The following is a 25,524-nucleotide window of genomic DNA, read 5'->3' on the forward strand; positions in this document are numbered from 1 at the left end:
TAGGCAAAACTGCAGTTTATGAAGAATTAAGTTAACCGTTGGTGCCTCATATTAGGGATGTAAGCAAGTACTCAACTACCTGATAAGCATAAGCTTATTGGGTAGTCAAGTTGACAAGTCGCTACACCCCTCTCCCCCACCTTGCCTCCTCTGTATCAGGAGCCAGTGCTTGGGGGGAGGGGGAGAATGGCTTAATAGCCGGTTCCCCCAGTACCATTTCCATGGTGCAACCTGCCCCACTACCCACTGTAGCCAGAGGTAGCAGCAGGGGAAGGCAGGGGGTAGGGGAGGCTGCTGCAAAGCAGCCCCTGCCCCAACTGGGATCCCTTGTGGACAGGGGCTGCTAGACCCGGCACAAGCTGGGACTGAGCTAGGACTGAGCTGGCCTTGCTCATGCCAGTCCAGAACCTGTGCAGCTCTGCATTTTAAATGTATAAGAGCCACCTGGCTCCTACTACGTTTCAACTACAGAGCCACAGCAGAGGTAACTCCTGGAACAGCGAAAGCTAGGACAGAGCGCCTTCCCTTATCGACTAATTGTGTAGTCGATACAAATTGTATCGACCACATGATTAGCCAATTACCCACCACTTAACATCCTTACCTCATAACCTTCCAAAGAGAGACAAGTTGGTAAACTTAAACCTCTAAAACCCAGAATATAAGAAGTTAAGGTATGCTAACCCTGCAATGCAATTTTAACTCTGCCTCCAAGAGTTGGCAACAATCACTCATTTTTGGCCATATCCTAGAGCCTAGGTGGGCCCACAAAATCTACTAACCCAGGTCCCTTTGGCTCTGGTGTGCAAAGGGAACGCGGGAGGTATCTTTCTGCGTCTGTCAGTGAGGGTGTTACCCCCCCTCACTTCTGTGCAGCCCCAGACTGAGTTTGATGTGGATTAGCGGCCCCCAACCCAAAAACGGCTCCCCACCTCTGGATTCAATACAGTGATGGAAAAACCCCCTTTGTTGCAGTAGCAAGGCTCTCCAATATGGTGCTGCTGCACCAGTCTAGCACCTACAGCAGGAGTCAGCAACCTATGGCTCCCAAGCCAAATATGGCTCACTAGGGAGCCAGATATGGCTCTTCTGGAGCCCCAACTCAGCCCCCTCAGCAGGGAGCCAACACTGGCGCTACAGCCTTACAGCCCCCCAGCAAAACTGGAATTCTAGTATCGGCTTCATACAGGGGGGAGGGGAACGGGGGTAAAAAGCCCTGGGTCTCCACGCTGGATCCAGCATGCAGGGAACAAAATGGCTCCATGCACCAGCCTTTTCCTTCCCCCCAGCCTATGGAGAACCAGGAACCAAAAATGGCTCCATGTGCACTGCCATTTTCTTTCCCCAGGGAAACACGTCCTGCAGGCTTCCCCTGAAAATCCTGCCTGGCCCATGGGAGTAGCAGGAGGCCATGCTACATGTGGTGTGAAAGCAAATAAGTGGCCCCCCAACCCTCATGCCCAGACCCCACACTCACCCCCTCCAGCCAGCTAGCCTGCTCTCAGCTTGCTCCTGCCCCCCAGTCAGATACCCTGCCCCCCAGTCCACTCCTGCTCCCTGTCCCCTGGCCAGATAGCCTGCCCCAAACCTGCTCCTGCCCCTGGCCCACTCCCCCTGACCAGACACCCTACTTCCAGCCAGCCTGTTCCTGCACCCTCCCACCCACACCTCACGCCCAGATCCTGCATCCCTATCCCCATCCCATTCACTAGCAGCCCTGTCCCGCACACTTAACTCCTCATTTATTACTCCACCCCAGAGCCTGGGGAGGGGAGGACCCAAAACCCACAAACACTGGAACCCCAGAAGAGCAAATCTGGCCTGAGGCCTTGAACCTCAGTCCTCCCTGTCTCTTCCTTCCATCATGGGGCTGGAACACCAGGGGAGTGAGGTGTTTCAGTTGGGGGCCACATCAGTGAGAGTTGGAGTTCAGTTTTTTTTTTCCTCCCAGCTTCTCATTTGTGTGGTTCCCAACCCAAAAAAGGCTCCCCACTCCTGCCATTAATAAAGACAATGTTTAAACCTTTGTGTGTTGGACATAATATTTTACTTTATTTAAAAGTGAAGCCTGGCCAACAAGCCCCCAATTAGGGTCCAGTCCCCATCTGGTCACAGTGTCATAACACTCTTGCACCCCTCCACACACCAACCCTGAGTCCATCATATACCTGACCCCCCACTGCCCTAAGCCACCCCACAACCCCCAGTCTGCTGCCATAAACACTCCTACACCCCCCCACACACTATCTTGTGCGCCAAGTCTATCATATACCCAAATCCTCTGCCTTAAGCCACTTATCTACTCCAACCCAAACTCCTGCACCCCCACCTTCCCAGTCTCTGCCATAAGATTGACAGAAGACAGCCTGAATGCATGCATGAAGCTGGATTTTGCCAGTTATGATATAAACATCAAAGAAATATGCGAAAAGATGCAGCAGCAGAAGTCCCATTAAATAAAGTTTGAGTACAATGTTTCATTTATGCTATTAATCATATCAATTATCAATAATATTAAGTTGCATATTTTCAGTAATGCACATGAGCATTCTTATACGGCTCTTTGTTGACCACTTGTTCTGAATTTTGATGTAGTTTGGCTCTTTGGTTTGGAAAGGTTGCTGACCCGATCTATAGTATAGACATATCCTATACCTAACTCAACCTTGAGTAACTGGCAGCACAGAGGTCAAGTTCTAGTCTTGCCTCTGTAACAGACATCTGATGTGACAGATATCTGGTATAATTTCGGCATTCTAGTCGCTTCCTCGCTTTCTCTCTTTACCTGTCTGTAGAAATGAGGAAGGCACTTGCTTGTGCTAATGAAGTTAATCAAATCAAGGTAGAAGTGGCTCATTCATAGCATTTGGTGTGGAAATGTGAATATAAGCTTCATTAATACAAGCATCTTCTTCCTTATGCATACACACTCCTGCATCTGTAATTTCCACTCCAATTCACCTGATGAAGTAGGGTTTACTCACAAAAGTTTATGCTATAATAGATATATTAATCTAAGGTGTCACAGGATTCCTTGTTATTTTTGCAGATACTCCAAAGATGCATTTCTATGATTCTATGAAAGACTTTTAAGTCCTTAAGAACACTAAGTACAGTAGCATATACAGATTAAGATTAAAAATAAGGAGTTAAAGAGCAGGATGACAGCACAACTCAAGAAGATGGTAGGCAAAATAAGAGAAAGTGATATTAATATGACTAAAAACCAAATCCCTCTATCTTCCTTCACTTGTTTTTATAAAATATGTTTTGAAACAAAGAAGGGAGTAGAAAAAAAGAAACCTTGACAAAAAAAGCCCTCAAATTACACCTTATTTGCATAGTATGCATAGACTATTAGGTGCTTTTTACAGATAATTTGTTCATGTTTTACTTTATCATGTTTCTAGTCAGACACTTCATATAATTAAAACATTTCATACTTCACTCACTTCCATTCCCATCCAACAAAATTCTCAACTGGTATAATGGTGTTTATGTCTCCTCCAGCAGAAGTTTTTTTTTTTTTAAATCAATAAAAACAAATGTTCTAAGGCAAGAGGTTCTGTTCTTTGCAAATATAAATACAAGGATGTGTGCATTAATAATCTTTGTACTATATCAATTTTTTTAAAAAGTGGCACAATTTATGGTATTGAGTAGATATGAAGATACCTTTGAAATATTGCTAAAATTTCCATATAGCTTGATCTGCTACGGAAATCACAATGAAAATTCACATTTTAAGCTAACCCATAAGCAAAAACATCACTTACTTAACCAAAGCAGCTGCTTCAGGAAGCACTTCTGCAAATGTATCCCGAAATACAATTGCATTTTTTCTTTTACAGTTCTGTATGACATCATTGGCCAGGTAAAATAGATTCAATCGATGAGGAAAAGCAGCTAAAGACAAAATGAAAACAAAATTCAGTCTTACTGCAAAGAAAGGGTACCATTAGCATTTCTGATGAAGTTTTATAAACATCTTACAATTTTTTCAGCAACATTTTTCTTTTAATGGTTTAATGATGACAAGACTAGGAGTTAAAATGGGGAACTGGGAGTCAGGACTCCCAAATTTTATGCATTGTTCTGCTAAAGTTTTGCTTGTGACTTTAGGTAATCACTTCACTGCCTCCACTTCATCTGAAAATTGGGTACAATTTATTTATCTCATGTTTATTATGGAACTTCATCCTGGAAATTGCTTCAAAATCCTCTCATGAAAGGTACAATTAAGTGAATACATTCTCAGTCTCTAATCTAAAGTAGAATAAACCATAAAATAGTAAATTTTCTTTGCTATTTTAGTTTCATTTTTCAGATCGTTTGCTTTGTATTTGAGAGTGTTTTGTGGATAATCAGTTTACTTGCTCTCCCCTGTATAGCAGGATCTCCCCTCGATGAAACAATACTTAATCAACAGAAAGCAGTGAAAATTGAGAAAAAATGTCTGTAAAGGATTGTTTAGAAAGTGTTCAGTGTGTATTTGAAGGTGCTTACAAAAATGGGATTTAAAAAACATTTTGAACTGATAAGATGGCACACGAGGGTACCATTTATGGGTACAGAGCAGTATAAAGTCATCTATTTTCAAGTTTTATATCTCAGTCCATCATTCTTTAATGTGAGCACCTTCTGCATATTCAATATAAGAGTTATTACATGAGATGCTAATTTACCATTGTTTACCGCCACACCCCACCCACTCTTTCAGCCTCTCTTTCCAGGAGGCTTCCAGAATCTTCCCACCTTCCTTTCACATTCATTCCCTCCCCCCACAAAAGGCTGCACAACAAAGCAATTCTCTGGTTGCAGAGGGATGGATACGGTACTCCCCGGGAGACTACTCATGCTGCATCTTCATTCAACTCAGGGCAGTTATGGAAAAAAAAAAAAAAAAAGCCACACACCAAACCACTCAGCTTCACCAAAGTAGTATTATATACTGCTTCCCTCTCTCTCTCTCTCTCTCACATCAGAAAGAGCAAGCTGATAGACACAAGCAGGCCAGCCATTCGCTGCTTTCCCTCTGTGTGCCTAGTCCAGGGGTGAGCAAAAGGGTCCATGGGCCGGATTTGGCCCACCAAGTGGATTCATCTGGCTCACAGATGTCCTGCCGCTCCCCTGCCCCCAGGCCAATCAAGACCTGGAGGAAGGGGGAGAGCGCAAAGTCTTCTCTCACCCAGCAAGGGGTACGCGGTGCTTAGAGTCAATCGCTAGCTGTTGCTCAGCTGGTGGTTGAATCTAAGCATGGCGCCCCCTTGCAGGGTGTGGGCAGGGAGCAAGAGACTTCCTGTGCCCTCCTTCCCCACCCCAGGCCCTGATTGACCTGGGCATGATGGGAGCATGTGAAGTCTCCTCCTGCGGCCAGGGGCTTGGGCCCCTAGAAGGAACCACCATCTGTTCAGAATATAAAGCTCCTTCCCTACTGTCCATCCAAAGCAATACAATTCCAATCAGGACTTCCCGAATTTCATTATGCTCCTACCAACACCACTGAGAAAAGAACCATGTGTCAGTCAGAAGCACAGGTGTAACCCTTTCCTGCAAGGAAAGCAAATATTCTCTACTGGGAAGAAGGATATACAATTGCTATATATACACAGCCAGTAGAAACCACTGGCCCACCACTACAGCAGTCTCAAACTTTTCCTCTAGTTGTTGATGCTATTCCAAGTCTCATACATGATCATATATAATGACACTGTTAATATGAAAAGATTGTTGGTTTTTTTTTTTAATTTCACACCTGTAAACTGGCTGCCTGTTGTCCGATTCCCAATACACTTTAAATACAGAGCTGCAGCGGGGTTAGGTCCCAGACCTGGCATAAGCCAGGACTGAGCCAGGCTGCTGGCCAGCCTAAAAAAATTTACTGGGGGGAGGGGGGGAGGGGGGGGAGAGAAGAGAGGGGGTTAGAAGGATAGCATGTAGTCTATGGCATTGCTTATTGGTTAATCAACTACACTATTACATCCCAACCCAGATCACTGGGACTCATCCCCCCAGCAGCAGGAAAGGTGTTTCGGTGGGGTCTCAGGGCTGGGTATTGGAGGACAGGAGAGAGTGAGAGATCTGGGTGGTGGGGCTTCCTTAAAGTGGCAACATGTCCCTCCTTCCCCATAGCTCCTAGCTCCATGCATTGCCTCCACCCCCACTGCTCTCACTGACTGCAGTTCCTGTCAATGGGAGCTGTAGACCTGCCAATGCATAGATGCTGCTGCTTTAGAAAAACCAGGAAGGGAACCTGCCAGCACCAGCAATCCCCACCTCAGCAGTGCACCCCAGATCACCCTGCCCAAGCACCTGAGATATCCATCAGCACCTGCGCCCTCAACCCAACCCCCAGTTTCCACAGTGCCCTCCAGACTGCCCCACCCAGCACCCGCTGGCCTCCCCGTAAGCACTCCCAAGATTTAGTCAAGGGTATAATACAATCATGGACAGGGCACAGGCCTGCTTAATTCCCAGAACCTCTCCATGACTAGGGATGTGAATGACTAGTCGCTTCTCCCTCCTTGCTGCCTCTATCAGAAAGAGGTAGTTGGAGGGGCGGGGAGGAAGAGAAGAGGAGGTTCTTCAAAGCAGCAGTGCCACATAGAGCCTGAGGCCAGACCCTGGGCTCCACGCAGTGCTGCCGCTTTGAAATGCCACGTGCAGGCCAGGGCCAGCTGGGAGCCCGGGTTACAAGTGGCATTTCAAAGCGGCAGTGCAGCATGGAGCCTGGGGTCAGCTGAGGATACCCATGCTGACCCCAGGCTCCACACGGCACGCCACGTGGAACCTGATGCCGGGCTCTCTAAGGCATTTTCAAGTGGCAGCACTGTGTGGAGCCCAGGGTCATCGGGGGAGTCCCCTGCTGGCCCCGTGCTCCCCGCAGCACTTCCGCCTTTGAAGTGTTGCTACACTTCAAAGGCAGAAGCACCCTTATCAACTAATTGAATAGTCAATGCAAATTGCATCGACTATTCAATTAGTGAAATCAAAATTTAACATCCCTATCCATGACTTTTACTAAAAATACCCATGACTAACCCATAGTCATGCTGGGGGAATGGGGCCTACTGTAAAAATACCCATGCTGGGAGGATAGGGCTTCGTATCCTGGGAATGCTCCAGTGACTGACCCAGGGGCTGCCTGAGCTGCTCAGACATGACTAGCGAATGGCCACACAAGTGGCCATCTATCTCTGTGGGCGCAAGATTTTCGCAATCAAGATGGTCTCCCAGGATAGGGTAGTTTTGCAAACTGTGCTTATATACTTAGAAGTTGCAGGGTGTGATGAATGAACCATAGGAACACTTTGATTGGATGCAGAGAAAGCACGCAACTATCATAACTTAGTGGGCAAACATCACACATCTGTACCCTGGTTTTAAGTGTGTGGTACTTTTGTAATACTGGTAGGAAAAACTACGCAGACGAAAACCAGTGGAATCTGACAACTGAATGCAAGGGCAGTGGTAAACAAAATGACTTGTGGACCACACATAGACCCCAATGGACCACAGGTTGCCCACCACTATCCTAAACTGATCCATGAAATGTCTCTTCTGTCCCTCACTCCCCTAGCTGTTGTGTCGTTCCCTGCTGTGTCATTTTTTGACTGTGCAGGAAGTACTAGGTAAAGTTTATTTTATTTTGCTGCACTGCATCTGACATAGAAGCTAGATATTTTAACTTTCAAAAGTAAGAGTGCTAGGAGAAATACAGATTTTAATTTTCATTCAATGGCATTGTTCACTGAGATTAGGAGAGATATATCAGGTAAACAGTCAAATAACAGTAACAACAACAAAAGATTATGTGAAGCAGCTCTGGACACAGATGACCAAAGAGACTCCCTTGGAGCTATGCTATGTTCTGATTTTAATAGCTGTTACAGTAAAATGAGTTAACACCACCTCAGGAAGACAGACTGTTTGTAACTGAAAATGTCATAATTTTGAAAAAAATGTTATGGTTATTTCAAACATTTACAACTGAATATTGACTTAACGCGACTTTGAACTTGACTATGCAGAAGAAAAAATGCTTTCCCTTTCTTTAAACATAGTACTCTACTATATTTGCTGCTTTTCCCCCTTTTAGTTCTGTTGGTGACTGACTGCATATTTCCTGTTCCAAATGAGGTGTGTAGTAGACTGGTCAGTTCGTAACTCCAATGTTCGTAACTCTGAAGTTCTACAGTACCTTTAACGTATCTATCACAAATTAAGAGGTATTCACTCGCAGTGTCTCCAACATGTTAGATAAGATCTAAACCAGGCTAGAGGCCTCTACAGATATGTCTACACATTGCTGGCTTATGTCAGCTGACTTGGACTACAGGACTACAAAACTGCTGCGTAGATGTTCAAGCCCAGGCATCTAAACCTCAGTTGTAAATGCCTGAATCAGCTGACAAGTCAGCTATGCGTGTTTATCTGCAGTGTAAACATACCCTATAGATCTTAGGGTCTTGTCTCCATGAGGGAGTTTTATCCGCTAACACTATACTGATAGAAACTTCAGGGGGCAGCCGAGTTAGTCTGTACAGGATACACTTAAACACAATAAATGGTCTGGTAGCACTTTATAGACTAACAAAACATGTAGATGGTATCATGAGTTTTCATGGGCACAGCCCACTTCTTCAAACGACTGATAAGCGCCCTCCCCAACACTTTTATTCAGACAGAAGATTTATCTTTTCACTTTTGGATCCCAAGCAACAAGCTACATGAAAAACAGCAGTCTTGTACTAGAAAGAATGATGACACAGGGGGTTATACCAATATCACTACATTGGTTTAAATCAGTGGTGGGGAACCTGTGGCATTCCAACTCTGGGAGGGAAGGGGAAGAGTACGGATGGAGCACAAATCAGGCGATTTGCAGCTCCTCAAAAAGTGTTGGGAGGGAGGGGGAAGGAGCAGGAAGTGCAGGGAACCGAGAGGCATGCAGGGAAGGAGGGGCAAATAGGGAGACCCTGAAGCTGCAAATGGAACCCCAGTAGGCCACAGGCTGCCCACTGAGGTGAACGAGGCTCACTCATGAAGCCCATCCACCATTCCTGGCTGCCCATCCCTAGTTTAAATCCATGCCTTGGGTTATACTGAAAAAATCATTCCCTGTAGTTCAGCCAGTGAACACACACTAAAGAGAATACTTTGCAGTCATTCACATGTTGCAAATTTAAACACTGACCAAATTTCTTTTACAATTGCTGTCCCTGATTTACTGAAACTGGTCACACCCTATATTTATTCCAAGGAATGAAGTTAAGGATGCTTAATGCAAACACTTGTAGGACGTTATATTTCTGAACCTCTGGAAAGGAGATGTGGCTAAATGAATCATCACTTCTCTGTGGGCCTGCATAGACGCATCTAGAGAAGGGGGAGGAAGGGTCTATTACAGGTATCAAGGGATATGCTCAACTTGGTGACAGGATGATGGCCTTAGTTAAGGGAAAGTATAATGACAAATCTTATGATTTGTCAAGATGAGCTCTTTCTTGTTTCCCCCTGCTAAAGCCAATTTGTAATAAACTGGAAAAAAACTCAATTAACTTCACCAGTCTGTGCTTGACAAATAGAAAGCACTAGCATATGGCATCATCATAGTTGGTACTTGACACTTCTACTAGAATCAGCATGCAAAGCAACAAGGGACCACCAGATCGAGTCTAACCTTCTGCATATCACTTGCCACTGAACACAACCCGATACCCAAGAATTAGAATGAGGATCAAAGTAGAACAGCTCTCATGAGACTAAGCAAGTGTGTGGCACAGGCAGAGAGAAAAAGGGACTGAGGTGAACCAATGCCAGTTATTAACAGAGATATACACAAATTATCTTAGAAAATGATCTGTGCTCCACAATATGAGACTAAAAAAAAAGTCAGTGTTGCTGCCAAAATGCAGGACAATGTAGAACTTTAAAGACTAACAAGGTGGTTTATTAGATAATGAGCTTTCGTGGGCCAGACCCACTTCCTCAGATCAAATAATGGAAGAAAACAGTCACAACCATATGTTGCTGCCAATATGAGTTGAGGAAAATTCTTTCCCAACCTTGGTTTAGAATAAGTTGTTGGTGTACAAAGTGTTATAATCTCTAACATCCTATTATTGCAGGAGACCTAGCTAGAAGATGTCTCCTTAAGTGAACCACTTTGTGATTCACAAGTTTAATTCTCATGCCAATGGTTTGAATCCCTGGATGGCTGGGACATTATCAACCAACCAAACGACGAAGGTGCCACTGATTCTTTGTGTAGATTCTGGTGTTAGTCCTCTTCCTCTCTAAATGCTAACTAATGGTCCTTATCTGCTTCTTTTAACTATCCAGTCTTTAGGTCAGTGGTTTCCAACCTTTTCCAGATGGGGACCCATTTTTACAATTCAGGAAGACTTGGTGATCCAGGGCAATTAAAAAAGTGTGAATGGCTCCTTAAGAGCCACCTGGGGAGACACCTGGCAACCCTTTTGAAATGTAATGGCAACCCATATTTGGGTCCGGACCCATAGGTTGGGAAACCCCGCTTTAGGTGCTTATAGGCTATCAGTTTTGCCTGTTATATACCAGCTCAGTTTTCCCTTTGATATTTATATACCCACTGCCTCTTCCCTCTGTTCTTTCCTATTTAATTTTGGTTCTGGACATCCAACACTTCAGTCATCTGAAGAAGTGGGCTGATACCGCCTAGACAACTCTCCAATATAACATTTTACAGACCTCTCATATCTGAACCCACGTCAGAACAACAAAAGAAACTACACTGTCTCCTTAAGGAACTCCCTACCTCTACTCGGGACCAAATTCACACAAAAACACCTGAACCCTGGCCAGGATTGTTCGGTTTGCTTCCCAAAATCCATAAACCTGGATACCCTGGACGACCCATCATTTCAGATATTGGCACTCACTACCAGATTATCCAGCTATGTACAGACTCTCCTCAAACCCTATGTAACCAACACTCCCAGCTATCTCCGAGATACCACTGACTTCCTGAGAAAACTACAAAACATCGATAACCTCCCTGATAACACCATCCTTGCCTCCATGGATGTAGAAGCTCTCTACACCAATATTCCACATGAAGATGGATTACAAGCAATTAGAAACACTATCCCAGAGGATACCACAACCAATCTGGTAGCAGACCTATGTAACTTTGTTCTCACCCACAATTATTTCCAATTTGGAGACAAGTTATACCCCAGTTCAGCGGCACAGCCATGGGTACCCGCATGGCCCCACAGTATGCTTACATCTTTATGGCTCACTTAGAACAGAGTTTCTTCAGCTCCCGTCCCCTTTTATCCCCGTTTACTTAAGCTACATCGATGACATCTTTATGATCTGGACCCATGGCCAAGAAACATTGGACGCATTCCACAGAGACTTTACCAACCTACACCCCACCATCAATCTCAGCTTGGACCTTTCTACAAGAGAGATCCATTTCCTGGACACCACAGTACAAATCACTAATGGAAAATTAAATACCACTCTACAGAAAACCCACTGACTGTTACACTACCTACATGCCTCCAGCTTCCATCCAGGACACACCATATGATCCATCCTCTATAGTCAGGCACTTAGATACAACCACATCTGCTCTAATCCCACTGACGAGAGACCAGAAACTTCAAAATCTCTACCAAGCATTTGTAAATCTCAATTACCCACTGGGGGAAAATAAAAAAACAAATTGAAAGAGCCAGACAAATACCCAAAAACCATCTACTTCAAGATAAGCCCAAGAAAACCAAAAATAGAACAATACTTGTCATCACCTATAGATCCCAACAAACCCCTCCAACACATTATTAATAACCTACAACCTATACTGGAACAGGATACACTCCAAGAGGCTCTGGGGGACAGACCACTACTCTCCTATAGACAACCACCTAACCTCAGGAAGATTCTTACTAACAACCACAGGACATACCACATTCAGGACTCGCCAAGCGGCGGCGAGCCCTGCTCGCCAGCCGCGCAGAAGCGCATGCGCAGACCGAGTAGATTGCTTGATCTGTCGAGCCCTGACCACATTAATACCAACCCTGGAACTTTCCCTTGCAACAAACCCCGTTGCCAACTTTGTCCACATATTTACTCTGGTGACACCATCACTGGACCTAACCATGTCAGTTATACGATCAAGGACACACATTCCTGTTCATCCAGAAATATAATTTATGCCATCATGTGCCAACAGTGTCCTTCTGCTCTATATATTGGACAGACTTCGCCAAAGAATTAATACTCACAAATCAGACAACTTCACAAGGAAAAATCTGTCAGTTTGCATTTTAAACTACCTGGATATAGAGAGACTTTAACACCAGATTACAGAGAGAAACTTCAGAACTTTCATTCATGCTTAAGGCCCATTGTCAAATTTAACAAAGATGCTAATTACCTTACACATTATAAAGAGAGCTTCCCCACTTATCACCCCTGATTAGCCATTCATTGACTTATAAACAGCTATTCCCTCCCTCTCCCCACCTTCTGTTCTAAATCTGATTTGTCAGTTTAATAATGTGTTCACTTTTTTCATTGTATTCCTTTGGTATATATGGTCATGTCAATTCTCTTTCAGAATATGATCTGAGGAAGGGGGTCTGGCTCAGGAAAGCTCATCATCACCTATTAAACCATCTTGTTAGTCTTTAAAGTGCTACATAGTTTTTCCTTTTGTTTTACCAAGATCAGACTAACGGCTACCTCTCTACTACTACCTACATGTTTTGTTAGTCTTTAAAGTGCTACCATATTATTTGTTTTTTAAGTTTATAACTTTGTGAGACTGGGATAGGTCTGTGTCAAATTATAAACTCAATCATGTTTTGTAAGCACCATTTATTTTTAGGGGCTACCCTATATTGCAACCCCCACTGCAAGTTAGAACATCCATTTTGTAGCAGGGGTTTGACATTTACTTGAATTACTACTACATGAGAGAAGATGAGAGAGCAAACTAGGGTCTTTCAACTAGCAGCTTGTCCAAGAAGAGTGAAGTCTCTACAGAGCCTAGGGAAAGGGCTATAGTTCTTGAGCCAGGGCACAATCTGTAGAGGGGTCAGAAGCTATATTTACAGGGTAATGGTCTCTGCAAGGAGAGGCCACCACCACTAGGGATGTGAAATACTGTTTAACTGATTAACTGGCTAAACATGATGTTTAACTGGCTAATCGATTAAAGGGGGATGGTGAGGGGGCACTCCAGCCTAGCTGGAGCACCCCTTCTCCCCCTACAGCTGATCTGGAGTGCCCCTGCCTTCAGTGTGGTTGCGGCCAGGGGCTGCTCTGGCCAGGCTGTAGCACCCCTGGCTTCAGTGGGCCCCTTGGGGCTGGAGCAGCTCCCTACCCATGGTGGGTAGGGAGCTCCTCCAGCGCCCACCAGTTAACCAGAACTGGTATGCCTCACCCATGAAGGGAGAAACAAAATACAGGACTATGTAGCACTTTAAAGACTAACAAGATGGTTTATTAGATGATGAGCTTTTGTGGGCCAGACCCACTTCCTCAGATCAAATAGTGGAAGAAAATAGTAAGGTGCAAGAAAGGAAGTGGGGTCTGAAAGAGAGCTTAGGTGAAATAGAGGGTTGTGACCTGTGGCAGATGTTTGGGGTGCAGGGCCCAGGAGGGAAGAGGAGTGAATTTTGATCTGGGAGAAGGGTGTAGCAGAGGGTACAAGGTTATGAGGGAATTGTGACCTCGGTCAGGATATGAGTGCAGTGGATTTGGGTGGTGACCTAAGGCAGGATGGGATGATGACCTGGGGCTGGGGTGCAAGAGGCAGGAGCTGGCCAGGAGTCACTTACCTTAGGAGGCTCCCAGCCAGCTGCTCAACAGGATCCGGGAGGCAGACTCCCTCCTGCGGCAGTCCCAGGCTGCTCAAGGAGGTTTCCTCCATGTGCCACTCAGGGCCGTGCACCCCTGGGGGGTGACAGACTATGCGCACTCCCCTGGCCAATCACTGCAGCTGGAAGCTGGGCTTGGGAGTGAGGGTGCACATGACCTCTCATCTCCCACAAGAGTCAGGCACGTAGAGGGAACCACCGGCTGTTTTGAACAGTTGGAGGCTCCCTCTATGTGTCACGCACCTCTGGTGGCGGGGGGAAGATTTCACATGCACCCCTGCCCCCAGGCTGATCATCGTAGCTGGGGGCAGGGAACTGCACAACATCTCTTGTCGTCCGTCCCCACCAGAATCATGTGGTGCACAGAGGGAACCACCAGCCATTTTTAACAGCTGGTGGCTCCCTCTAGGCACCATGTGCCCCTGGCAGAAGGTGGGGGGATAGGAGAAAAAGGGGAGGAGACTTTGCACACTACCCCGCCCACAGGTCCCAATTAGCCTGGAGGCATGCAAAGTCCCCCCCTACCCTCTGCATCTCACTGCTCCCTCTAGGTGCCATGTGCCCCTGGTGGAGGGGATCTGCCAGCCATTTTGGGGTCTAGCAGGGCAGACTGGATGCCCTGCCCCTGCACTAGTTGCATCTATGATTTTAATCCATTATGTATGGCATAAGCATATTCATAATTTAAAAACAAAAGATATTAAAACATGTTAATATAATAACCACGTAGCCACCAAAAATCTTAGTGATTATGCATGCAGTGGGCTCTACATTAAAGCTTAGCTTTATACTGCAAAGTCCACAAGCGAAGCCTCCCTGGGAGCCAGCTGTGTTCAACTGACAAGCTAATGCTTACTGGTTAATGATGTTGGTTAAAGTGTCAGTCAAACTCTGACATCCTTATTAGAAACCTGAAAACAAGCATTAATTCTCACAGTAGTAAAATCTACAATTTTCTCTCTATACCTTTTGTCTTCAGAAAACAAAAATTAAAAATAAAGCTGTTATGAGAATATCTTTTCAGTACATAACCAGAAAACTATCAAATGGAAAAGCCACAGCATAAGCTAGTCAAAGCTAGTTTAGCACTGTTGGCTTCACCTGTGGCAAGTGTCCATGGCGACTTATTTTAAAAAGTGTGTGTGATGACCAGTTGCAAAGAATTTGCATCTAGTACTAACGTGTTTCTGAAGCATTAAGTCACTTCTGCTTCATAGGTACTTACTATACATAATCACTTAGGGAGACATCCAATGGAGGACTAACTTGAAGACCTGAATATTTTACTAGACACTAACACGCCAGTGTTCAGTTAAGAAAGACTGAACGTTCCACCCCAAGCTCTGACCAAGAAGTCCCAAGTGGTCTTAGCTGCTACTGCTCACTCACATACACTCTTGCGTGTCAACTTCGGCTAGCAAATGACAGAGGGAGTGCTATGTTCAGTAGACTAACAGGAGGAAGTCTCTTATCTCTGTCATTCCTGACTGATGAGAATGAGGGAGCAAAACAACAAGAGTGGGGTATCTGCATTCAGAGAGAGAATGTGCATGCACAAGTGCCTCTTCCTTCCCCTTCCCATCTAAATAGCTTGCTACTTTTCTTCTCAGTTTGAGAGCGCATGCCCACCCCATACTCCACCAGCTTTGGGAAGGGGAGGCTGAATCTCCCTGTGGGATGATGCCCTCCAGCTGCTGCATCAGTGAAGTGAAACCGATTATAAACTTGTAAAATTTCACTATGCTACTCATCCTGCAGACCTGAAACATGGAGAAGCCACAGTAATTTGTCTGTTGCCTTTGATGTTTCTGCAATCTCTTTGGAATAGGTGGAAGCTCTTTACTCTTCGGCTTCATCTACACTGCTGGTTTTGCCTGCAGTGAGTATGCAGATGAGGCATGGATTAGTATATTACCACACCTCATTTGCATAATTTATGCACCTTTTTTGTGGAAAAAAGTAGCATGGACAGGTTTTGGGGGGCAAAACCCCCATTTTGTGCAAGATCCTTATGCCTCTCCTGGGGCAAAAAAACCCATCCCCACTACTTTTTGCCCCTGCAAAAACCCTTTGCACAAAAACAGTGTGCATAAATTATGCAAACAAGGCATGGTGATATGCTAATCCATGCCTCATCTGCATACTCACTGCAGGCAAAACCAGCAGTGTAGATGAAGTCTTCATGTCTAGCCCCTCTCAAACAGCAAGAGGTTTATATGAGACTCTTCTACTCCTAGTCACTGCAGCTCCCCAAGTGTAAAAGCAGAAGCAGTAAAGGCTGCTAATGGGAGGGTGATAAATTGATCCTTCCCCAAGTGAAATCCTGCAAAAACAGAACAGTCTATTGCCTCTTCTGCTCCTGCCTACAGGAGGGTCCAAGCAGGAGGAGAAAAGTGAAACTTACAAAACTCATGTCAGGCTCACTGTACAGTTGGAAATCTTTTCAATCGTTACTGACTAGCAAAAAAGTACATTTTCAAGTATTTATAGCCTGTTATTGTTGCAATTATTTAATGTGGAGATTTCCTGCAGTTTTCATGATGTTGTTAACTACTGTAGCAGTTCTGAAACAGGACACAAACATAAATTTGGGGCCTAAACTACTTAATAGAAAAACCAACATGAAAAAAATTTAAGATTTGTTATTTAATAAAAATAATTCTTAGCTCTACTTTAGTGCTTTTTATCACAGGTTTTTAACATGGTTTTACAAGAGTATCTTTCTATTCATTTTACAGATGGGGAAACTGAGGCAGGGAAACAATTACTTGCCTAGAGTGCAGGCCAGTGGCAGAACTCCACCCATAAGGCCTGCTGCCTTCCCCAAATGATATTCTGAATTTAAAAACTCCCTCTTCAGTAGAGTTGTGCTAATACATGAGTGATATCCAAAATAAGTCAATTACAAAGAGCAAGTCAAATTTTAAAATATGGATGTATTCCTCTACTATACAACTGTCCCATCACACTAAGGTTTACCATTATGTTATTAACAATTCTATATCACTTCTTTAAATTAATGTGTTGGTCATTGGATGCACTATCACAATTGCATTGCTTCCACAAACTGATAAATCTTCTATGCAATGCAATAAAGTCAGACTGCAAGAAAATTATAACTTAAGGATTTATTTATTTAAAATAATTGTTTTGGCTTTGACAGGCTGATTAAATCAAGTTTCAGGCTTATTTAAACCAACCACCCTATAATTTTTTTCATACCAAATAAAATCAGCTAAAGTCAATTATGCCACAGATAATCCAACACATGAAACATCACAATAGTTTTAATTATGTTGAACTTTAACACATCCATGAAAGCAGAAATAAGATTTATTTTTTCAGTTAGGACAATTGGTTCTAACCCTTTCCAATTCAAAACTACAAAAAAGTATGCTCAGATAAACCAGAGTTGATAAAAGGGATGTGAACTGGTTACTAGGGATGCAATAGTGTAAACAGTTAACCAATGAGCCTAGGGTCATCAGTTAAACCTCACCGGTTACATGCAGGCATGTCCCTTCCCCCCCCCCCCCCCCCCCCGCACTGCTGCCCACTTCTTAAGCCAGCTCACCGCATGTAACGGCTCAGAGACAGCAGCCTGGGGGGGGGCAGGGCCTGCGTGTAACAGTGCATGTTAATCAATGAGCCCAGGCTCATCAGGTAACCATGTAAACCAGGGGTGAGGAACCTTTTTTGGGCAGATGATACTGGAAAAAAAATCAATTGAGGGCCACACACACGTGAGAAGCAAAACAAACAAAAAACCCCCAACCTCCTCACTGACATGGTTCCCAACTGAGGAGAAAGACACTCCCTGCATTCCCTTCACGTGCTAGAGCCTAAGGGAGCCCAAGCCAGTAGATTCTGTGTACTCCAGCCTCAGGGTGGGACAATGGCAGGGCTGGAGCACCAGCACATGCTCCCCAATGCTGGGGGGGGGGGACTCCAAGCCTTGGGGAGCCGGATCCAGGAAAGCTGAGGGCCGGATCCAGCCCCTGAGCCTTAGCTTGCCCACCCCAATGTAAACATTTACTCTTTCACATCACTAGTAGAAACTAGGGATGTAATAGTGTAGTCAATTAATTGGTTAGAAAAAGCATATAGATCAATACAATAGACTATATGCATTTCCCTTCCCCCCGCCAGTATCACTCCTGGCTTGTGATGGGTCTGGAACCTACTTTGTTGCGGCTCTGCATTTAAAGTGTATAAGGAACTGGGCAAGCAGACAGACCGGCTTAGTCCTGGCTCATGCTAGGTCCAGGACCTACCCCCACTGTGGCTCTACATTTGAAGTGTATTAGGAGCTGCATGAGCAGCTCAGTTCTGGGTCACGCTGGGTCCAGGAGTGCAGACATCCTCTAGACAGGAGCTGCTGCCATCCCGTGCTGCTGCTTCTTTATCAGAGGCAGCAGTACTGGCCAACAGGCAGCCTGTCTGCCAGGAAAGCTGGTTTTTAAACTGGCTCCCCTCGAGGACCAGCTCCTGCCTGGCACTCCGTGCTGCTGCTTCTATATCAGACACAGCAGCACACAGTTGCAGAGGGCTCTTCAGGAGTGAGGCCAGAATGCACTGGCTGCTGGTCCCACCCGCGGGGACTATAGACTGGTCAACTAACCAATAAGAATTCATGAGGTTACTCAACTATTCAATAAACTGATATTTAACATCCCTAGTAGAAACTATTGAATGAGAATCTAGCCAAGTGTGCAAGTGGCAGGTTTGAGTGGAAAGATTTCTTACTGACCAGAGTTTGCAACCTCAAGCATGAAAAATCAATTATTTTTGTTTATGTTTTTAAACAGCATATGTGGCGCTAATGTCACCACAAATGATACCCTAATTCAGTGGTCCCCAACCTTTTTAGGTTGTCGGGCGCCAGAGGGCGTGGCCGTTTGCCCGCCAGGCGCCAGGGGGCGGCCCCCCCCATCCACGCACCCGGGGGCGGGGCCCCACCTACCGTGCGCTCGGGGGCGGGGCCCCCCCATAGCTGCGTGCCCGGGGGCAGGGCCCCCTCTAAAGGCCGCGTGCCCGGGGCCGGCGCTCCCCGGCCCCCCTCCCTCCCGCCGAGTGCCGCGCGCCCGGCGCTCCCCCCCCCGCCGCCGAGTGCCGCGCGCCCGGCGCTCCCCCCCCCGCCGCCGAGTGCCGCGCGCCCGGCGCTCCCCCCGACAAGCGCGCTCCCCCTGCAAGCGCCCGTGCGCCATGTGCCCGGGGCCAGGCCAGCCCCGAGCACCTGGCGGGCGCATTGAAATGCCCCCGCGGGCGCCATGGCGCCCGCGGGCACCGTGTTGGGGACCACGGCCCTAATTCATAGAAAAAAAAATTTTGTTTGTCCAATGCTTTTATAAATCCCCCCAAAATACTGTATAAGGCAAGTGTTATTTCAGAAATACCAACTACGGTATTGCACAATGCTTTCTTTAACACCTTCACTCCTCTAAGCAGCGTAAACATCAAGCTTTTTTTTTTAAGTTCAATATGAGGACAAGCAGTAGAGCCCCGCAGTGGGACTAGGATCCCACAGGACCTGCTGCCTCAATAGCAGGATAGAAATTCAACAATGCAGGAGCAGTAGGAAATGAGAACTATGGGGTGGAACTAAAGAATAGTCTCACACAGGACTCTAACAAGTAGAACCCTGTTTATCCAATCTGATTGGGGCCAAGGCACAATTTGATAATAAAAAAAATGTGGATAATCCAAAGAATGGAAAACTAAAAGGTTGCAGTGCCATCTAGAGAGCTCAGGATAGATCACCTAATTCTGGAGCTATGTTCAGCTCAGGAGGGTTAATGGGGGGTTAGATAACAGGGTTCTACAGTACCTTCATCCTAATCTTACAAAAAACTAAGAATTCTAGGACAAAGCCACCTCTCAACTTATTGATTCTACCCTTTGCAAGAGTCGCTCAGCAAACAACAGCTATTAGATATTTTTATAGGGTTTTAGAATTACAGGACTTACATTTAAGAGCTTCAGAAAATAAAAGCAAGTCAAATTTTCTTAATTGTTGCCAGCTATTATTTGTATTACTATGGTACCATTTAACCTACTCATGGATCAGGACTCATTTGTGCTAGGCATTGTACAAACAGAACACAGACAGACAGTGTGTGAACCAATCAGCTTATTATAACCTAAATATAAGACAAGGAACAACAAGTGGATACAGAGCAGAGAGGAGAATATGAGGAAATAATCATCCTGATAGGCAATGGACTCAGAACAGTCATTTAACTGTTGCCCAGCTTTTGTGGGGTTGATAGAAAAGGAGAGTTTTGAGGCAGAATTTGAAGGAGAATAATTAGTTTTGTGGTGCTTATGTGGAGTTCCTCTAAAGCTTGAGGGGCAAAATGGAAGAACACACAAAGGTAAGTGAAAAATCTATCAAGTAGGGGTGATGGAGGCTGCATCATTCATCATCATCATCAAAAACCATGGGCTCAGCACCCGTTGGTGTCCGATGCCTTCCTGACTATTTCCTTCCATCTTTCCCTGTCCAGTGCTGAGTGGCTTAGTTTCTGTAGACTAGCTCCGTACCAATCTACTATATCTACCCATTTTTGTGGGGTCTGCCTCTCCTATTTGCAGGGTTCCACAAATCAGTGAATCTACTTGCCTGGGGCAAGTAGATTTCAGCCGGTTGCCCAGTTCACCGGCTGCGCACGCATGCGCAATGTGGATCTGGCGAGTAGATTTCGCCCCGGTCTGTCAAGCCCTGCCTATTCGGACCATCCATTATGCTGAATACCAAGGTCTTAACTTTTCACTCATCGTTCATTCTGCAGATATGCCCGAATAGCTGTAGCTTCCGTTGTACAACCTTCTGCAGCAGGTTCTCTTTCGGCTGTATCTTCCTACATAATTCCTTATTGGTGACCTTCTGCATCCATCCTGTTCTCCGGATCTTTCTATAACAACTCCTCTCCAACACCAATATCCTTCTCTTTGAATCTTTCGTTACCATCAGGGCTCGACAAATCACTGAATCTACTCGACCATGGCGAGTAGATTTCAGCTGGCCACCCCGTTCACTGGCGGCACACGCATGCACAATGCAGGTCTTGCGCATGCGTAGGGAGGGGCTAGTGAGTAGGTTTCGCCACCGTTTGTCAAGCCCTGGTTATCACCCATGTCTCACATCTGCACAACATGCTGCTAAATACACGTTTTCAAGATGCTCAGGGCTTTCCAAATGTCGGAGTCCATTTTGGTGAAATCCATGCTCATAAGATTTAAAAATCAAATTTCAGTTTCAGATATTTAAATCTGAAATTTCACAGCTTTATACTGCAGAGCCCGCAGTGAACCTTCACTGCCCTGCTGCAGTGAAGCCGCCTCCCCCAGGAACCAGTTAAACAGTTAGTTGGTTAAACTCTAACATCCCTAATTATAACCAAAGAGAAATAGTGGCTGAATTGTCTTTGCAGGTGAGATTACCCAGGGATAAGATATAGAGGAAGAAGGGACCCAAGGACAGAAAACTGTGAAACCTGCACAGAAATGTGGGTATGAGGAGGATTAGGAATGTAAACAGTTACCTGTTTAAATGGTAAGCATTAAGCTTACCTGGATAGGTACCCCGTTAACCAGGCCAGGTGGCAGGCAGGCCTGCAGCAGCAGCCTCGTGTCAGACAGAAGCAAGCGGGACCTCAGCCATGTCCTAAACCCCAGCCTGGGAAGGGCAGGCAGGACTCCTACCCCTGCCACTATGGCCCCAGGAGGAACAGGGCGGGGGCAAGCGGGACTTTGGCTGGGCTGTGCTACATTGGTGGCCTGTGCCACATCACACCTCAGGCAGGGCAGGTGGAACTCCAGCTGGCTGTGCTGCAACAGCAGTTACAGGGCACTCCAGCCTGGCCGGAGCAGCTTCCCCACTGAAGGATCAGAGTTAACTTGCTGAACATTTTGTTTAACCGGTCAACAGTTTAACTGTGATTTTACATCCCCAATGAGAATGATGCTCCAAACACCACAGTGAAGGAGCCATTAGAGGCAGGAGGAGAAGCAAGAGAGGACACAATCCAGGAAGGCTATCAAGAAGAGCATGATCAATGGTGTCAAAGGCAGATGCAAAATGGAAGAAGAGAAGAGGTCATTAAAGGTTTTGACAAAAGCAGTTTCTTAAGAACTAATTTTCTGATATTTACATTTTACCATTAAAAAGAGACAACTCCTTGTCAAACTAGTGAAACAGAAGAAAATTAACAACTATTTTATTTTGCTCTGCCAAGAAATCACAATCCTAAAACTTCAGAGGGGTAGCCGAGTTTGTTTTTTAAGTTTATCCTGTACAGACTAACTCGGCTACCCCTCTGAAGTTTTTGAACATGCAAGGCACTGCATTCAGCCGTACAGAATGGAAATCCATCAACTACACAAAGAAACAATCTTAGAAGACAGACTCAATTCTCAGAATTCACATATCTGAGTTTAATTTTACAACTTTTGATGTTAAACTTTTAAACTGTATGTGATTAAGTCAAGACATCTGTCAAGTTGAAAATTTCAACAGTAAAGTGGTTTTTATTCTGGTTAAAAGGCAAGCAAACTAGTTGATTTTATATTTGGACCCCCATGTTAGCTGGGTTGCGAATGGCCCATCCTCATAAAATGGCCCCTTTACTTGCAGACTGCTTCAAAACCTTAATTTTCTTTGACATTTATTCCAAATGTCAAGCAAGTCTTACTGTTGAGATTTTCAGACTGTTAAGAAGAATTGGTGTGATTTAAAAAATCTGAACAAGTAAAACGGTGTGTAATAACTACTCACCATCATCTCTACATCTAAAAACCTGCAAATTAAACCCTAATAACGGCACCTCAGAAGTATAAAGATCCATGACACTTTACAATCAACTTTGCCAATTAATTCAAGGCATTCTCAGCATGCTCAGATTAGAATAAATTATGCAAGTTCAGGACAGTTCCTGAATGAGGACTCAATCCTGCTTTCCACCCATGGAGAGCACTCAAATATAATCCAAGTCAAAAGGGGGAAATAGTATTTGTCATCTGAACAAGTGGGTTGTGCCCACCAAAGTTCTTGATACTATTTTTTTTTGGGGGGGGGTTAGTCTACATGGTGCTACAGGTCCATTATTGTTTTTTAAGTTTTTTTAGAGGGAAATAGGGCATTCAGCAACTTAGAGAATCAATCTTTAATACTGAAAATAAATTACTTCAAACTTTAAGTGCAACATAAAAAGTTGTAATGCTACTTATTTAAACTAATACTAAGACAAGATTTGAATGTGTTACTGACATATGAAAAAGCAATTCCAACAAAGATGATTAAACCATAGTTTAGAGTAGCAAAAAACATTAATCTCTCCTCTAGAGTCCACGAAAGAGCGATGGCCGGTGCTCTCTAGATTTGATTTTTAATATCCAATACTCTTCCTTCTATCCACATCTAAAAAGATTGTTATTTTGGGGAGGAGGAATGAAGCCTGTGCCTAGACCCCAAAAATGAGGATGGATATTCTGGAAGGTTGATTTACATCCTCTCCCTCCCCCCCCCCATGGAATTAGAGATTACATTTTTCCAGATGCAAGTATAAATAAGAGCAGAACTGAGACTCTGGAGACTCTCACTCAGCTACTGGTTAGAATAGTAAAGCAACAAACACAGGACTGATAATGCCAATCTGATAAAATTGTAAGAGATTGTAACAGCTTGTCTACAAGTTACATGCTCCAAAAATTTCTTCTCTGAATTATGCCTCCAAGAGACTTAACTCTTAACTAAAGTTGGAAAGAGACTATATATCAATTATTAAATATGTTTGAAACATAATACAAGGTGGTAGTTACCTCCACTTCAACCTCTTACCCGTACCACACTCCCTCCTCCCCTCCCCAAACACTGTTAGATTCTCACTACAGTTTCTGGACTTTTGTGTTCGAATGTCTATATTACTATAAATGTTACACACTCACATCCATTTAAAACAGAAGATTTCTGCTTGTGAATCAAATACCACACACACAAATTTTAAGCTATGAATAAAAATTTCAATCAATTTAGAAATTCACACGAAATAACTGGGTTCCCAAAAAGATCACTACAAATTTAAAAGCAGTATTTTTTTTAAATATTGAAACAGATCTTTTCTAAAATATAGCAAGAGGTACCATGCACTTCTATCATCACCACAAATCATTTATCAATTACTGAAAGAACTAGCATTTTTCAAGCCAAGAAAACCAACGTATTTTGCAAACATCTCTAATTTTACCAACTATAGATAGCGTGATAGTTTTGTTTTCCAAGTATCTAAAACATAATAAAGGAACCATTTGAGTAGGAGTGGGGATGGCTTAAACATCTAAGGGAAGCCACTGAGAACCTGATGCAGAGTGAGGGACTATAAACAAGACACACATTAAAGGCGTGGGGGTGGATCCTAATATAAGTGACATGAGATCGCATAATTCAATTATAAGGTTTGAATAACTGCAGGTGGATTCATGTCGGGGAATATACCTGCATTAACGTGGTTTGGAAAATGGGAAGAAAGGATTAAACATGGAAGCAAGTGAAAGAAAGAAAGGGGCTATTTCCCCAGAGTCTCTCTCTGCCCCCAGTACCTCCATCCTAACCTCCACTCCCCCATTCACGGAGCCCAAGCCATGACGGGACCATCGTGATCCCCTCCCCTGCCCTGCATAACACAGGCCAGACAACGTCCCCAAAATAATCCCTAGGGATTGCTTCTCTGGGACCACCCCATCTGGAGTTCACAGCAGCCCAGAAGGAAGAATCCCCCGTGACGCTGCCGAACCTGTGTCAGTGATTGGGCAGCGAGTCATTACACTGGCCTCCCTCTTTCCTGCCGTGAAAAATTATGGGGTTGTGGTGCCTATTTCCCGAGATGCCCCGCCCCCCCCACCTCCCTCCGGTGCCCCCCGTCACCTCTCCTGAGGCCTTTCGTCCAGGGGCAGATGATGCTCGGGGGGCTCCCCCCCCCACCGTGCTGCCCCCAGAGTCCCATCCCCCCACTCACATCTCCTCAGCCACTTCATCCAGTGGTACACGATGGTGCTGTGGTGCCGCTTGTTCTCCAGGCACCAGGACGACAGGCCCTGGATGGACTCCATGGTGTTGGTGACCGACTGTAACTTCCTGTCCAGCGAGGCCTCCAGGGCCCCCGCCGAGGACGACGACGACGAGGAGGAGGAGGCCTTGCTACTGCCTCCGCCGCCGGCCGCCATCTTCCTCCCCTGGTCGCACACAAGCAGCAGCCGCCGCGCCGCTACCGCCGCGGCCGGGAGCGCGTGCCCCGCTCAGCCGCCCTCCCCTCCCCCCGCGCGCGGGGGAGGGAGCGTGCCGCCCGGGCGCGCGCCCGCGGGCCGAGCTGGGCTGGCGGCGGCGGCGCGGGGCTGCTGTATTTAACCGGGGCAGCGTCCGAAGAAGGCTGCATGTAACCCCCCCCCCCCCCCGAGGCGAGCGGCTCCCCCGCCCCCGGGTGCTGCCTGCCCGCCAGCCACACGCGCGCAACCCCCCCCCCCCCCACGAGCGTGCGCTGCAAGAGCGAGCGGGGCGCGAACACGCAGCTTTACTCCCCCCTCCCCCCCCCAATGGAGCTGCTCTGGATCCCCGGCGGCGAGACACCCTCCGCTGCAGCGGGTCCGGTCC

The 25,524-nt window shown here is 45.6% G+C and overlaps 1 protein-coding gene across 2 annotated transcripts in view; it reads right to left on the reverse strand.

The window, feature by feature from the left end:
• RPRD2 (regulation of nuclear pre-mRNA domain containing 2) overlaps positions 1-25,317 on the reverse strand; it is a 52,984-nt gene extending 27,667 nt beyond the window's left edge. For both annotated transcript variants that reach the window (XM_075907408.2, XM_075907407.2), the window contains exons 1-2: positions 24,893-25,317; positions 3,777-3,906 (exon numbers count right to left, since the gene is read on the reverse strand). In XM_075907408.2, coding sequence (XP_075763523.2) covers positions 3,777-3,906; positions 24,893-25,100 — 338 coding nt within the window. In that variant the 5' untranslated portion in view covers positions 25,101-25,317. The remainder of the gene's footprint in view (positions 1-3,776; positions 3,907-24,892) is intronic.
• Positions 25,318-25,524: the final 207 nt, after the last annotated feature.

Source organism: Pelodiscus sinensis, chromosome 22 (assembly GCF_052426305.1).
Source record: "Pelodiscus sinensis isolate ZL-2025 chromosome 22, ASM5242630v1, whole genome shotgun sequence".
Taxonomy (NCBI): domain Eukaryota; kingdom Metazoa; phylum Chordata; order Testudines; family Trionychidae; genus Pelodiscus; species Pelodiscus sinensis.